This window comes from Pongo pygmaeus, chromosome 15, assembly GCF_028885625.2.
Source record: "Pongo pygmaeus isolate AG05252 chromosome 15, NHGRI_mPonPyg2-v2.0_pri, whole genome shotgun sequence".
NCBI classification, from domain to species: domain Eukaryota; kingdom Metazoa; phylum Chordata; class Mammalia; order Primates; family Hominidae; genus Pongo; species Pongo pygmaeus.
The window spans coordinates 51,458,013-51,472,741 of record NC_072388.2 but is presented as its reverse complement, the minus strand read 5'-3'; the positions used below and the strand labels follow the sequence as shown (position 1 = coordinate 51,472,741).

The 14,729-nt window shown below is 42.4% G+C and overlaps 1 protein-coding gene across 1 annotated transcript; it reads left to right on the top strand.

The window, feature by feature from the left end:
- Window positions 1-8,086: 8,086 nt before the first annotated feature.
- Window positions 8,087-8,257, top strand: LOC129013158 (COP9 signalosome complex subunit 9-like). The gene has a single exon (XM_054449681.1). It carries the CDS (start codon window positions 8,087-8,089, stop codon window positions 8,255-8,257), a length of 171 nt encoding a protein of 56 aa, XP_054305656.1.
- The last annotated feature ends 6,472 nt before the right edge of the window (window positions 8,258-14,729 follow it).

Genomic DNA, 14,729 nt, shown 5'->3' with positions numbered 1-14,729 from the left:
GAGCAGAGGCTCATGCCTGTAATCCCAGCACTTTGGGAGGCCGAGTCAGGTGGATCACAAGGTCAGGAGTTCAAGACCAGCCTGGCCAATATGGTGAATCCTCATCTCTACTAAAGATACAAAAATTTAGCTGGGCATGGTGGCACCTGTAATCCCAGCTACTCGGGAGGCTGAGGCAGGAGAATCGCTTGAAGCCAGGAGGCGGAGGTTGCAGTGAGCCGAGATCGCGCCATTGCACTCCAGCCTGGGCGACAGGGCGAGACTCAGTCTTAAAATAATAGTAATAATAATAATAATAATGATAATAATTCTCGAGGACAGAGCCCACATCTCACAGCATGGCACTAAGTTGTAGTAGGTGCATATTAGTAAGTACTAGGGGATAGAAGATAAATTCAGTGATCCTGACAGTTCCTCCTGCATTGACAAAAGGCCAAGACAACTGGTGGGGTGTAGGGAGAGGTGAGGATAACAGTAGGCTGGAATCACAGGAAGTTTTCTTAGCATATATGTACTAGTCCGCCCACACTGCTCTGTCAACATCTCAGTTAGCGAAGGTGTGGGAGATATATATTCTGATAAAGCTCCCTAGGTGATTCTCATATTCTACCATCCTCACACTCCTGATTTATAATTACGGTTAGAAGAATGGAGAGATGCAAAGACAAGAGCAAATATCAAATATCCACTTCAGCTGGAAATTATTAAACAATTTTTCTAAAAAGAAGATAGGTCTTCCTTTTTCTTTTCTGCTTTCCTTTGTGCTTCTTGCCGTAGTAGTGGCAATAATACAAAGAAGGATATGCGTATCTCCATGTCTCAGATGGTAAAAAAGAAAGACAGAAGGAAAGAAAGAAAAGAAAGGGCACATTGTAATACTGAAAGCTGCCGATGACCATCCTCAAAGAGGCTCAGATGGCCTATTTTTGCAGATCCAGGTGTTCTTCTTGTTTGGTTGCAGTCGTTCTATATTCTTTTTCATATCTTCCTGAAAAATTCCCTCAGAAAGATCCCGGGTCCATAATGTTAATGTCCACTAGTACACTAATATTTTCTAATTTGGCAGTTCTTAAATTTGAACAAGCTTTTGAATAACCTGAAGGGCTTGTTAAAACACAAACTCCTAGAATCTACTCCTATGGTTTCTGATTCAGTAAGTGTGGGGTGGCTGGGTGCAGTGGCTCATGCCTGTAATCCCAGCACTTTGGGAAGCTGACGCAGGCAGATCACGAGGTCAGGAGATAGAGACCATCCTGGCTAACATGGTGAAACCCCATCTCAACCAAAAATACAAAAAATTTTAAGTGTGGGATGGAATCCAATAATTTATATTTCTAATAAATTCCCAGATGATGTGGATGCTGCCAGTCTCAGGACCACATTTGAGAACCACTGTTCTGCTTATTAGTAACTTCATACTTCCCATTGTAGATGGGAGGGAATATCCCAGGAACTAGGAAGGGTGATTGGGAATGCCAATCCCAATAGATGTTAATAGCAGAAGACTTTATATTTGTGTGGGGAGAATAAACGCTCTTTTAGAATGATCATGTTCAGAAGTTTCACCAGCATTTGGATGAGACTGCTATGTAGTACTAGTGAGATTCTTAAACTAAAATTTGTCTTCCCTGTTTGAGATTTCTCATTAAAAAAAAAAAGTGGAGAGAAATTTACAGCCCATGAAGATGTCCCTTTTCCCCAATCTAGCATGAAATATATTTTGGAGCCACCTACCTTGCTGTATCTTTATTTCTGTAACACTCTGAACCAATATCATCTCTCTCGGGGCATTAACATTGAAGTTAGCCAAGGTGAAAAACACTGGAACAAAAATGTAAATGTGTGTATTTATATATGACATATACTATCTATATACAGTGTTTATATATTTGAACATTGTGTATTATAATGTTAATATTAAACTGTGTCTACATAGATATAATTTTCTGGTTCACAATTTGCTCCTTTTTTTCTTTTTTTTTGAGATGAAGTCTCTCTCTGTCACCAGGCTAAAGTACAGTGGCATGATCTCGGCTCACTGCAACCTCTGCCTCGGGGGTTCAAGCGATTCTTCTGCCTCAGCCTCCCAAGTAGCTGGGACTACAGGCACGTGCCACCACGCCCCGCTGATTTTTGTATTTTTAGTAGAGACAAGGTTTCACCATATTGGCCAGGCTGGTCTCGAACTCCTGACCTTGTGATCTGCCCACCTTGGCCTCCCAAAGTGCTGGGATTACAGGCATCATGAGCCACCGCGCCTGGCCTGCTGCTTTTTTTTTTTTTTTTTTTTTTTTTTTGAGACAGAGTCTTGCACTGTCGCCTGTGCTGGAGTGCAGTGGTGCGATCTCAGCTCACTGCAACCTCCACCTCCCAGGTTCAAGTGATTCTCCTGCCTCAGCATCCCAAGTAGCTGGAATTACAGGCGCCCACCACCACACCCAGCTAATTTTTTTGTATTTTTAGTAGAGACGGGTTTTCACTATGTTGGCCAGGCTGGCCTCAAACTCCTAACCTTGTGATCCGCCGGCCTCGGCCTCCCAAAGTGCTGGGATTACTGGCATGAGCCACCGCACCCAGGCCCTGCTACTTTTTTTCTGTGTCTGATAATTTCTTATTGGATATCAGACATTAAATGTTACGTTGTTAAGTATTTAAATTTTGTTGTCTTTTTTCAGAGTTTTGAAGTTTATATTGGCCCACAGGTTAGTAGTACAGTCAGATTAGTTGCCAATCAACTTGATTGTTAGAAGGATTTTTTTTTTTTTTTTTTTTTTTTTTTTTTTTTTTTTTTAGACAGGGTATCGCTCTGTTACCCAGACTGGAGTGCAGCGGAAGGATCATAGCTCACTGTAACTTTGAACTTCTGGGCTCAAGTGATCTCCCACCTCAACCTCCCTAGTAACTGGGACTACAGGCACATGCCATCACCCCTGGCTGACTTTTACTTTTTATTTTTTGTAGAGGGAGGATCTGGCTGTGTTGCCAGGTTGGTCTTGAACTCCTGGACTCACAGGATCCTCCTACCTCAGCCTCCCAAAACGCTAGGATTACAGGCGTGAGCCAGCTGCCTGGCTGATTTTATCTTTTTGTCTGCTTGACCTATCACTATAGAAACAGATGTTAACATCTCTCATTATGATTGTGGGATTTGTCTCTAATTCCTCTCATTCTTGGATATGGATTATTTTATCATATCTAGTGACCCTTTTTATCTTTAGTAATGCTTTTGCCTTAAAATATTGCTTTTTGGCCGGGCGCGGTGGCTCACGTCTGTAATCCCAGCACTTTGGGAGGCCAAGGCGGGCGGATCATGAGGTCAGGAGATCGAGACTATCCTGGCTAACATGGTGAAACCCCGTCTCTACTAAAAATACAAAAAATTAGCCGGGCGCGGTGGCGGGTGCCTGTAGTCCCAGCTACTCGGGAGGCTGAGGCAGGAGAATGGGTGAACCCGGGAGGCAGAGCTTGCAGCGAGCCGAAACTGCGCCACTGCAGTCTGGCCTGGGTGAAAGAGCGAGACTCCATCTCAAAAAAAAAAAAAAAAAATTGCTTTTTTCTGATATTAATAGATCTATGCTATCTTTTTTTTGTTGAGTATTTGCCTGCTATTCTCTTCCTTACTGTTTTCAACTTTTCTGTATTATTGTTTTGAGCTGTACATTTTAAGAAGACTGAAAGAATTCAGTTAAACCTTGTTTTGTTACTGTAAAACAGGTGTCCCCCATAAACATTAGCAATATTAGCTTGTGATAAAATATGCTTTTTCCTTCAAAATAGTTTTCTTGTTTTATATTTAGTTTTGGAGGTTGGTACAACATAGGGAAGATAATAGAAAGTAGTTGAGTATATTATTAGAGAATCCAATAAAGAAAATAAAAAGTCTAAGAACTTTAACAAGATCAAGCTGTGGAAGCGATCTTTAGATGAAATCAGATCCTAAGTGCGAGGCCAAAGGATAAGAGAAAAAAACAAGAAGTTTTGAAATCTATAGAAAAGAAAAGGCTCCAAAATGTGCAGTTTGAAGCTCCAACCACTACAACACCCAAGACCTGGTCTGAAAAGATCAGAAATGCCCATGAATAGGATTGGAAGAGACTATTGAAAGGAAAGAATCATCCAGAACTTATAAAGCAAGATTTAGTGAGCAAGCCATAAGTATGATTTTTATGAGAACCTGTGTTTGCACACATATATATGTGATTTGCACCCTGAGACTTTAGTACTCTCACTGGCTTATTGTGTATTCTATGTGATGATCAACTATGAATTACGATTCTCCTTCCCAAGCCTTCCCCTCCTTGAGTATTCCCTGTTTAAGTAAATGGCCTCCACCCATTAGCTTAAGCCAAAAATCTGAAAGTCATCCTTGATTCATTCATCCTTACCTCACAATCTACTGATCCTATTTCTTAAATATCTCATGAATCAGTCCATATTTTCCCCCTTCTCTGTCAATCCCCAATCCATTTCCTCCAGCTGCCTCCTAACTGGTTTACCCACATATATATTACAGTGTTTGTGCACCATCATCTCCTCCATTCTGTACATAGTGCCCAGAATGATCTTTTTAAAATGCAAGTGATCACGTCACTTCCCTGCTTAAATATATAAACCAAAAAGCAAAGAAACAAACAAAAAACTGAAATGGCTTTCCACTACCTTCAGTAGAAAGGCCAAATCCTTTATAAAGCCTCCAAGATCTGGATCCTGTCTCTCTACAATGTAGCCATGTTGGCTTTCCTTTCCACACTACTTCAAAATCAATTCAATGCTGGATCCTCTGCCTAAACTACTTTCCCCTCTTAGCCAACTATGAAGATTCTTAGACAACTCTTCTTCATTTTTCATGTTTTAGCTTTGATATCTCAGGCTGAAGTGGAGGATAGCCTGAGCCTGGGAGGTTGAGGCTGCAGTGAGCTGTACTCCAGGATGGGTGACAGAGCGAGACCCTGTCTCAAAACAAAGACAAACAAAAAACCCAAGAACAACACAACACAACACAAACAAAACAAAACAACACAAAACACAAAAAAGGTATTTTGTGTTTCCATTTTTCAGATGAGAAAATTGAGGTTCAGAGATGAAAACTACTGTTTATGGTCTCAAAGCAACTTGGGTGACCGTTAAATTATGATTATGCCATATGTTTTCTGTGTTTGACACTGAGGTATGGCCACTATTCTAAAACTGTTTTTATGATTAGATAAAGGCTATGCTTACATAGTCTGATACTAAAAAATAAATCATTCCAAATCCTAAAAATGTTGCCAACTGCATGTCAGCATAATGCTGTAACCCTTCCTTTCTAAGGTAACAACATTGTTCTCAAAATAGAGATTTTGCCTCATATCAAATAGATTACAATTAGGGTGAACTAAATTATGAAAGCCAAACTGAAAACAAAACACAGAGCTTTTTTTTATGTACCAGTCTTCCAAGTTATTCGTGTCATGAAAATGCAATTCTCCTTATGTCTGTAATTCTCTTTGCTTTGGCCGCAGTTCTTCCGACATAGCTTTCCAGCAATGTCATACATTTTCGTTTAAACATTATGTTCTAGTTGTGTGACTAACACTGACAAATTTGTCTGTGACAAGAGTTCTTCCTTACTACTTGAGCAGCTTGTCACCACTTCCCTTCAATGCAGGGTGGTTCTAAGTGAGTGGTCTTTTAGAGAAATTCCCAGTGGTGTCTGGAAGTGACCTCACAATCAAGTTAAATAAGGTTTAGGGAGTTGAGCAAACTGTTTGGACTGAATGAGGCTGATTTCATTTTTTGCTTCAATGACAATCATCTAATTGTTGAGACTCTTGGGCATCTTAAGCAAAAAATGTAGAATTTACTCAAAATGTTTATGCAGTGTAGCCTGTTTCTATGGCAACAGTAAGTAAATAAACTGAAAAAATAATTTATTTATTTTTTTGAGACTGAGTCTCACTCTGTCACCTAGGCTGGAGTGCAGTGGCACGATCCTGGCTCACTGCCACCTCTGCCTCCTGGGTTTAAGCAATTCTCATGCCTCAGCCTCCCAAGTAGCGGGAATTACAGGCGCACGCCACCACACCCAGCTAATTTTTGTATTTTTAGTAGAGATGCAGTTTCTCCATGTTGGCCAGGCTGGTCTCAAACTCCTGACTTCATGCGATCTGCCTGCCTTGACCTCTCAAAGTGCTGAGATTACAGGTTTGAGCCACTGTGCCTGGCCTGAAAGAATAAATTTAAGTGAAAGAATCATAAGTATGTGACTAAGAAAGGTTTATTTTCCAATTGTACCTTGCATCTGTCCAATTGCTTGAAAAAATATCCAAAGTATTTTTGAACCAACTTTTTTTTTTTGAGATAGGGTTTGCTCTGTTGCTCAGGCTGGAGTGCAGTAGTGTGATCAATCCCACCTCAGCCTCCTGAGTAGCTGGCACTACAGGCTTGTAGCACCATGCCTGGCTAATTTTGTTTTTTATTTTTTGTAGAGATGGAGCCTCACTGTATTATTGCCCAGACTGGTCTCAAACTCTTGAGACCTCAGCCTCTCAAAGTGCTGGGATTACAGGTGTAAGCCACACTGTTTGGCAGTACCAGCTCTTTAATGCTAAAAACTTTTTTTTTTTTAGACAGTCTCCCTCCGTCGCCCAGGTTGTAGTGCAGTGGTGCAATCTCAGCTCACTGCAACCTCTGCCTCCTGGGTTCAAGTGATTCTCCTGCCTCAGCCTCTTGAGTAGCTGGGACTACAGGCGCACGCCACAACTCCTGGCTAATTTTTGTATTTTTTTTTTTTTTTTTTTAAGTAGAGATGGGTTTCACCATGTTGGCCAGGATGGTCTCGATCTCCTGATCTCACGACCCGCCTGCCTTGGCCTCCCAAAGTGCTGGGATCACGCGTTAGCCACTGCTCCTGGCCCTAATGCTAAAAACTTTTAAATTGCTTGTGGATATATTTTCTGCAACCTGCTTTTTTACATCCTCAACATAGTAAAATGCAATAAGAATTAGAGACTGACATATTTAGTAAAGCCATCACTGTTTTACTTCTCAATTTACTATTTTTTAATAGATAATTTATTATATGTCCAATCACTTTGAAGGAAAGATACAAAGGGGGGAATAAAAAAGGATAAGACATGATTAAGAATTTAGCAAATAATTGGAAAGATGAAATTAGCATATGAGAAACAATGATACAGTAAAAACCAGCAATGTCTGGAGCCAGAGTTAAGGAAGGGGTGGAGAAACAAACAAGTTAAAACAGTATTTCTGAGGAGGTACACTGGTAAGATTTTTTTTTTCTTTTTCTTTTTTTTTTGTTTTTTTTTTTGAGATGGAGTCTCACTCTGTCCATCCAGGCTGGAGTTCAGTGGCGCAATCTCAGTTCACTGCAACCTCCGCCTCCTGGGTTCAAGTGATTCTCCTGCCTCAGCCTCCCAAGTAGCTGGGATTACAGGCGCCTGCCACCATGCCCGGCTAATTTTTTTTGTATTTTTAGTAGAGACGAGGTTTCAGCGTGTTGGCCAGGCTGGTCTCCAACTCCTGACCTCAAGTGATCCGCCCACTTTGACCTCCCTTTTACCAGGGCTACTTTTTGTTTTTAACTTTTTTCATGGAAAATTTCAGACATGTACAAAAATAGTAAAATGCATTTTCAGGCATCACCAGGCCACTCTGACAGTTTTATTTTCTTGGAATGCTCTTCCTCTAGACATAGTCACAAGGCTCACTTCCTCACACCTTTCAGAATTTAACTCAAATGACATTTCAGAGAGGTCTTCTCTGACTACTCTATTTAACACTGCACCTCAACACTCCTTCTGCCTCTTCCCTTTCCTATTTTTCACCATAACTTTGATTACCTAACATTTTATAATTTTTTACATTTTTTTTTCTGATCTGTTCACAATCTAATAAACTACATGAAGGCAAGGATTAACAAATGTTTTCTTCACTGATATGTCCTAGTACCTAGAACAATTCTTTATACATAGAAGGGCTTAACAGTCAATGAGTGAATGAATATTAATACAGGGAGTTGTTAAAAAGTAGAAAAATGGGAAGCGGCCCCGTGGCCGTAAGTGGGCCTAGAGCGCCGCAGCCCAAGATGAAGCTGGCGGTGGATAAGATGTTTCCCGAGGGCGCCGGGCCCTACATGGACCTGGATGAGGCGGGAGGCAGCACCAGGTTCTTGATGGACTTGGCAACTAATGAAAAGGCTGTTCATGTAGACTTTTTAAATGGTTTTGAAGATCTCTTTGACGATGATGACGTCTAGTGACATGCCGTCTCGCTGCAGGCGGGTCCAAGCCCTTGGTACAGAGCCGTGGTGTGAGCCTGCGCAGGGTAGTTTCAGGTGATTTTAAAGAACATGTGGAAATACCTTGAAATTAGGACCTGGTTAACCAAGAAAGACAAAATTGTACTTGACCACCTGGATGACGCTGTTAGTCTCTGAACGTCGCCAGGTTTTGTCTTCACTTAAATTAAAAGAAAGCAATGTCACATGCCAAAAAAAAAAAAAAAAATTACAACACAGTTTGGACAGTATTATACAATGCTAGGGAAAAAACATGTGGATTGTGACAGAGATTAAGCAGTCACCAAATATTCTCTACTCTGAATTTCCCTGCTAACTTGGTAGCTAGGCAGGGTTACAATTACTAACACGGCAAATAAATTGTGAGCGGAAGGGAAGGATGTCAATTATGGGATGAGGCAGTAAAAGTTCCATATATGATTTTCCAGTCTCTTTTCACTATTCTGGTCGCTAAAGATGTCATGTATTTCAGATTTTGACCAGAATAGGGTAGAACTGCCATTAGCCTCCATCCCTGAGTGATCACGTGGAGAAAGTGCCCTAACAATTGGTGTAAGACAAGAAAAAAACTTGTTGTGTTAAGCCACAGAGATTTGGGAGGTTGTTTGTTATTGCAGACTTATTCTGACTATATGCAAATATATGTACACAAACTAGCATTTATTAAGCACGTACTATATGTCAGGCACAATGCTGAACACTTTACATATATTATTTTATTAAACCTTCATCAAACTCTGCAAGCCTGTACTATTATACTGACATGAGAAAACTGGGACAATGTGAGGACAAATCGTTTGTCCAAGGCTGTCAGCTAAATGGAAGGGCTGAAAATGAAACCCAGGCAGTCTGAAGAAACATCTATCAAGCTGTTAACAGTGGTTGCTATGGTTTGGCTCTGTGTCCCCACTCAAATCTCATCTCAAACTGCAACCCCCATGTGTTGAGGGAGGGACCTGGTGGGAGGTGATTGGATCATGAGGGCGGTTTCCCCCATGCTGTTCTTGTGATAGTGAGGGAGTTCTCACGAGAGCTGATGGTTTTGAAAGTGTTTGGCAGTTTCCCGTTTGTTCTGTCTCCCTCCTGCTGCCTTGTGAAGGTGTGCCTTGCTTCCTCTCACCTTCCACCATGACTGTAAGTTTCCTGAGGCCTCTCCAGCCATGTGGAACTGAATCAATTAAACCCTCTTTTGTTTATAAATTACCCAGTCTCAGGTAGTATCTTTATGGCAGTGTGAAAACGGACTAACACGGTGGTTATCTTTGAAGGCAGAAATATGGAGACTGATCACTCCTTGTTCTATATTTCTGTAATATTTCAAGGTTGTTATTTTTTTTTTCCAACCTCCACCTCCCAGGTTCAAGTGATTCTCCTGCCTCAGCGTCTCGAGTAGCTGGGACCACAGGTGTGTACCACCACACCTGGCTAATTTTTGTATTTTTTAGTAGAGACAGAGTTTCACCATGTTGGCCAGGCTGGACTCAAACTCCTGGCCTCAAGTGATCTGCCCACCTCGGCCTCTCAAAGTGCTGGGATTACAGGTGTGAGCCGTGCCAAGCTTTATTAAGTTCTTAAGTTCAAATGTCTATAAAGAAAAAAAGTGACATGGTTTGGCTCTGTGTCCTCACCCAAATCTCACCTTGAATTGTAATAATCCCCCCGTGTCATGGGAGGGACCCAGTGAGAGGTAACTGAATCATGGGGGTGGGTTTTCCTGTGCTGTTCTCGTGATAGTGAATAAGTCTCATGAGATCTGATAGGTTTTTTTTTTTTTTTGAGATGGTGTCTCACTGTGTCGCCCATGCTGGAGTAGAGTGGCATGATCTTGGCTCACTGCAACCTTCACCTCCTGGGTTCAAGTGATTATCCTGCCTCAGCCTCCTGAGTAGCTGGGATTACAGGCGTCCACCACCACACCTGGCTAATTTTTGTATTTTTAGTAGAGACAGGGTTTCTCCATGTTGGCCAGGCTGGTCTCAAACTCCTGAACTCAAGTGATTCACCCACCTCAGCCTCCCAAAGTGCTGGGATTACAGGCATGAGCCACCATCCCTGGCCAGTCTGATGGTTTCATACAGGGGAGTTTCCCTGCACATGCCCTCTTGCCTGCTGCCATGTAAGACATGACTTTGCTCCTTCTTTGCCTTCTGCCATGATTGTGAGGCCTGCCCAGCCATGGGGAACTAGGAGTCCATTAAACCTCTTTCTTTCTCTCTCTTTCTTTCTTTTTTTTGAGACAGAGTCTTGCTCTGTTGCCCAGGCTGGAGTGCAGTGGTGTGATCTCCTCTCACTGCAAGCTCTGCCTCCTGGGTCCACGCCATTCTCCTGCCTCAGCTCCCGAGTAGTTGGGACTACAGGCACCCGCCACCACGCCTGGCTAATTTTTTGTATTTTTAGTAGAGACAGGGTTTCACCGTGTAGCCAGGATGGTCTCGATCTCCTGATCTCATGATCAGCCCGCCTCGGCCTCCCAAAGTGCTGGGATTACAGGCATGAGCCACCTTGCCTAGCCCCTCTTTCTTTTTTTTGATGGAATTTCACTCTTGTTGCCCAGGCTGGAGTGCAATGGCATGATCCCAGCTCACTTTTTTTTTTTTTTTTTGACGGAATTTCAGTCTTGTCGCCCAGACTGGAGTGCAATGGCATGATCCTGGCTCACTGCAACCTACATGTCCCAGGTTCAAGCAATTCTCCTGTCTCAGCCTCCCGAGTAGCTGAGATTACAGGCACCCACCACCACGCCCAGCGAATTTTTGTATTTTTTTAGTAGAGATGGGGTTTCACCATGTTGGCCAGGCTGGTCCTGAACTCCTGACCTCAGGTAATCCACCTGCCTCGGCCTCCCAAAGTGCTGGGATTACAGGCGTGAGCACCTCTTTTTCTTTATAAATCACCCAGTCTCAGGTATGTCTTTATTAGCAGAACAGACACACAGCCTCACTCATAAAAAAAAGAAAAATTATAGCTGGGTACAGTGGCTCATGCCTATCATCCCAGCAATTTGGGAGGCTGAGGTGGGCACATGATGGCTTGAACTCATGGCTGGTCATGAGTTCAAGACTAGCCTGAGCAATGTGGTGAAACCTCATCTTTAATAAAGATACAAAAAAATTAGCTGGGTGTGGTGCTGCACGCCTGTAGTCCCAGTTACTCGGGAGGCTGAGGTGGGAGGATTGCTTGAGCCCAGAAGGCAGAGGTTGCAGTGAGCTGAGATTGTGTAGCCATATTCCAGCCTGGGCAACAGAGTGAGAACTTGTTTCAAAAAGAAAAGGAAAATTGCTTGAGTTTCACTTGCATTATGGAAATAATAGTGCCCACCTTATGTCACAGGATTCATATGAGGATCAAATGAAATAATTTATAAACATGTTTAGAGAATGTCTTAGCCTATTTTCTGCTACTGTAATAGAATGCCCAAGACTGGGTAATTCATAATAAAAAGAAGCATATTTGGCTCACAGTTCTGGAGGCTGGGAAGTGCAAGAGCATGGTACCAGTATCTGTTGAGGGTCACCCCATGGCTGAAGGCATCACATGGAAGGAGTGGTGTAAGAGAAAGAAAGACAGGGAGGAGCTACAACTCATCCATTTTATCAGGAACCGACTCCCATGGTAACAGCATTAATCCATATTATATGAGGGAAGAGTTCTCATGACCTAATCACCCCTTAAGGGCCTCACCCTCTTAATACTGTACCATGGCAATTAAATCTCAATGTGAGTTTTGGAGGGGACATTAAAACCATAACAGAGAATTATAACTTTAAGACCATATTAAGTATGTACCATATTACCTCTTTTTTTTTTTTTTGAGACAGAGTCTTGCTCTGTTGCCAGGCTGAAGTGCAGTGGCGCGATCTCGGCTCACTTAAACCTTCATCTCCTGGGTTCCAGTAATTCTCCTGCCTCAGCTTCCTGAGTAGCTGGGACTACAGGCGTGTGCTACTATGCCCAGCTAATTTTTGTATTTTTAGTAGAGACGGGATTTTACCATGTTGGCCAGGATGGTCTCGATCCCTTGACCTCATGATCCACTTACCTCAGCCTCCCAAAGTGCTGGAATGGTACAGGCGTGAGCCATCGTGCCCGGCCTGGCCTGTACCATATTTCATCCAATCTTAGACACATCCATTGTATGACACACTATTAATTTATATACCACTAAGAAAGAAACAATGTGGCTAATTTAAAATTATAATATCTTATCACTTGGAACTTGTAATACCTACTGAATACCTATAGTATAGTTGTTTCTATACTTAATTAGACATGGATTGTTATATCTAATTCCTGTGCAAACAATAAGAGGAAAATATAAATGAAATAAATTAGCTAAGGTATTCTTTTTGTGGGGGGCGGATGGAGTCTCGCTGTTGCCCAGGCTGGAGTGCAATGGCATGATCTCGGCTCACTGCAATCTCTGCCTCCCGGGTTTCAAGTGATTCTCCTGTCTCAGCCTCCCAAGTAGCTGGGACTACAAGCATGTGCCACCACACCAGCTAATTTTTGTATTTTTTCTGAGAGACAGGGTTTCACTATGTTGGCCAGGCCGGTCTTGAACTCCTGACCTCGTGATCTGCCTGCCTCTGCCTCCCAAAGTGCTGGGATTACAGGTGTTAGCCGCTGTGCCCGGCCAAGTTATTCTTAAACTTCTCATTCAGGCCAACGTTCCTGAATCACTTCTCAACTCAATCACTGACATCTATGTTTATCCACATAATAGCCTTATTTGTGCCAATGAGAATATTGTTGTTGGTCGGACGTGGTGGCTCATACCTGTAATCTCAGCACTTTGGGAGGCCGAGGTGGGTGGATCACAAGGTCAGGAGTTCAAGACCAGCCTGGCCAACATGGTGAAACCCCATCTCTATTAAAAATACAAAAATTAGCTGGGTGTGGTAGTGCGCACCTGCAATTCCAGCATTCAAGAGGCTGAGGCAGGAGAATTGCTTAATTGGAACCCAGGAGGTGGAGGCTGCAGTGAGCTGAGATCACGCCACTGCACTCCAGCCTGGGCTACAGAGTAAGACTCCCTCTCAAAAAAAAAAAGAATATTGGTGAATGCAGCATTTCTTCTAAGAATCTAGAAAAATAAATAAAAATCACCAAAGGACATACCAATGGTTCCATTAAACCAGAAGTTGAGACTGTCTCCTGGTTATCTTGGGCTGCTCATTGCCAAGAGAACCTACAGGCAAAGAAAGGGGTTAACTGTACTGGCTAGAGTGATTGACCTTATCTATTAAGGAGAAATTGGGTTCTTATGGCCCAATGCGGGTAAGGAGGAGTATATGTGGAATGTATGAGATCTCTGGGGGTACCTCTCACGAGTCTTGTGTTCTGTGATTTTAGAATTGCTTACGTTTCACTTTTTGCTAATTTATAAAACATAGAGCAGTTTGTTGTACAGGATAAATTCACTGAAAACATTTGACCAGAAGTCTGATAAGAAAAACGGGAAGGGCCATATGCTTAAGATTAGTGGTGTGTACGTAAGCATTTTTTAAAATTTTTGTTTGTTTTGAGACAGGGTCTTGTTCTGTGGCCCAGACTGGAGTGCAGTGATGCTATCATGGCTTACAGCAGCCTCTGCCTCCCGGGCTCAGGTTATCCTCCTACCTCAGCCTCCTGAGTAGATGGGACTACAGGCACATGCCACCATGCCTGCCTAATTTTCAGTATTTTTTTTTTTTTGTAGAGATAGGTTTCACCATGTTGCACAGACTGGTCTCAAACTCCTGGGCTCAAGAGATCCACTTGCCTAGGCCTCCCAAAATGTTGGAATTACAGGTGTGAGCCACTACGCCCAGCCATGAGTGTTTATTTTATTTGTGCCTTACATTTTTTTTTTTTTTTTAGAGACAGGGTCTTGCTCTATTGTCCAGGCTGGATTCAACCTCGTGGGCTCGAGTAATCCTCCTGCCTCAGCCTCTGGAGTAGCTGGGACTACGGATGCATACCACCACATCCTGCTCATGCCCTATATATTCTTTTGTATGTATGGGTGTAAAAACAGAGATGTGGATGCCATCAGCTCACTGATGTTTGAAGTTCTGAGAAAGCATAAATCAGTAAAGGAGTTAACTGAAATTTAAATCTCACAAATGAGCAAAAAATATGATTTCTGGTATATGATCTATGGGGTTCTTTGAATACTATTGCTTAAGAATAAAATACTTTGCGATTTCAATAAATTGAAAATTATGGTACAAGGCAAGGAAGGGAAGCTACTAGCTATGAGACTTTTGTAAATTATGTAACATCTCTGAACCTCTGTTTCCTCGTCTGTTAAAATAGGGACAAAGTGCTACTTAGGTAAGACACTTCAGAAATGGGGCTCTGAAAAAAGTTACTTTTCTTCTCCTAACGAAAGCTTTCTAAACCTTAGCACTCCAGACATTTCAGGCCAGGTAATTCTTTGTTGTGCGGC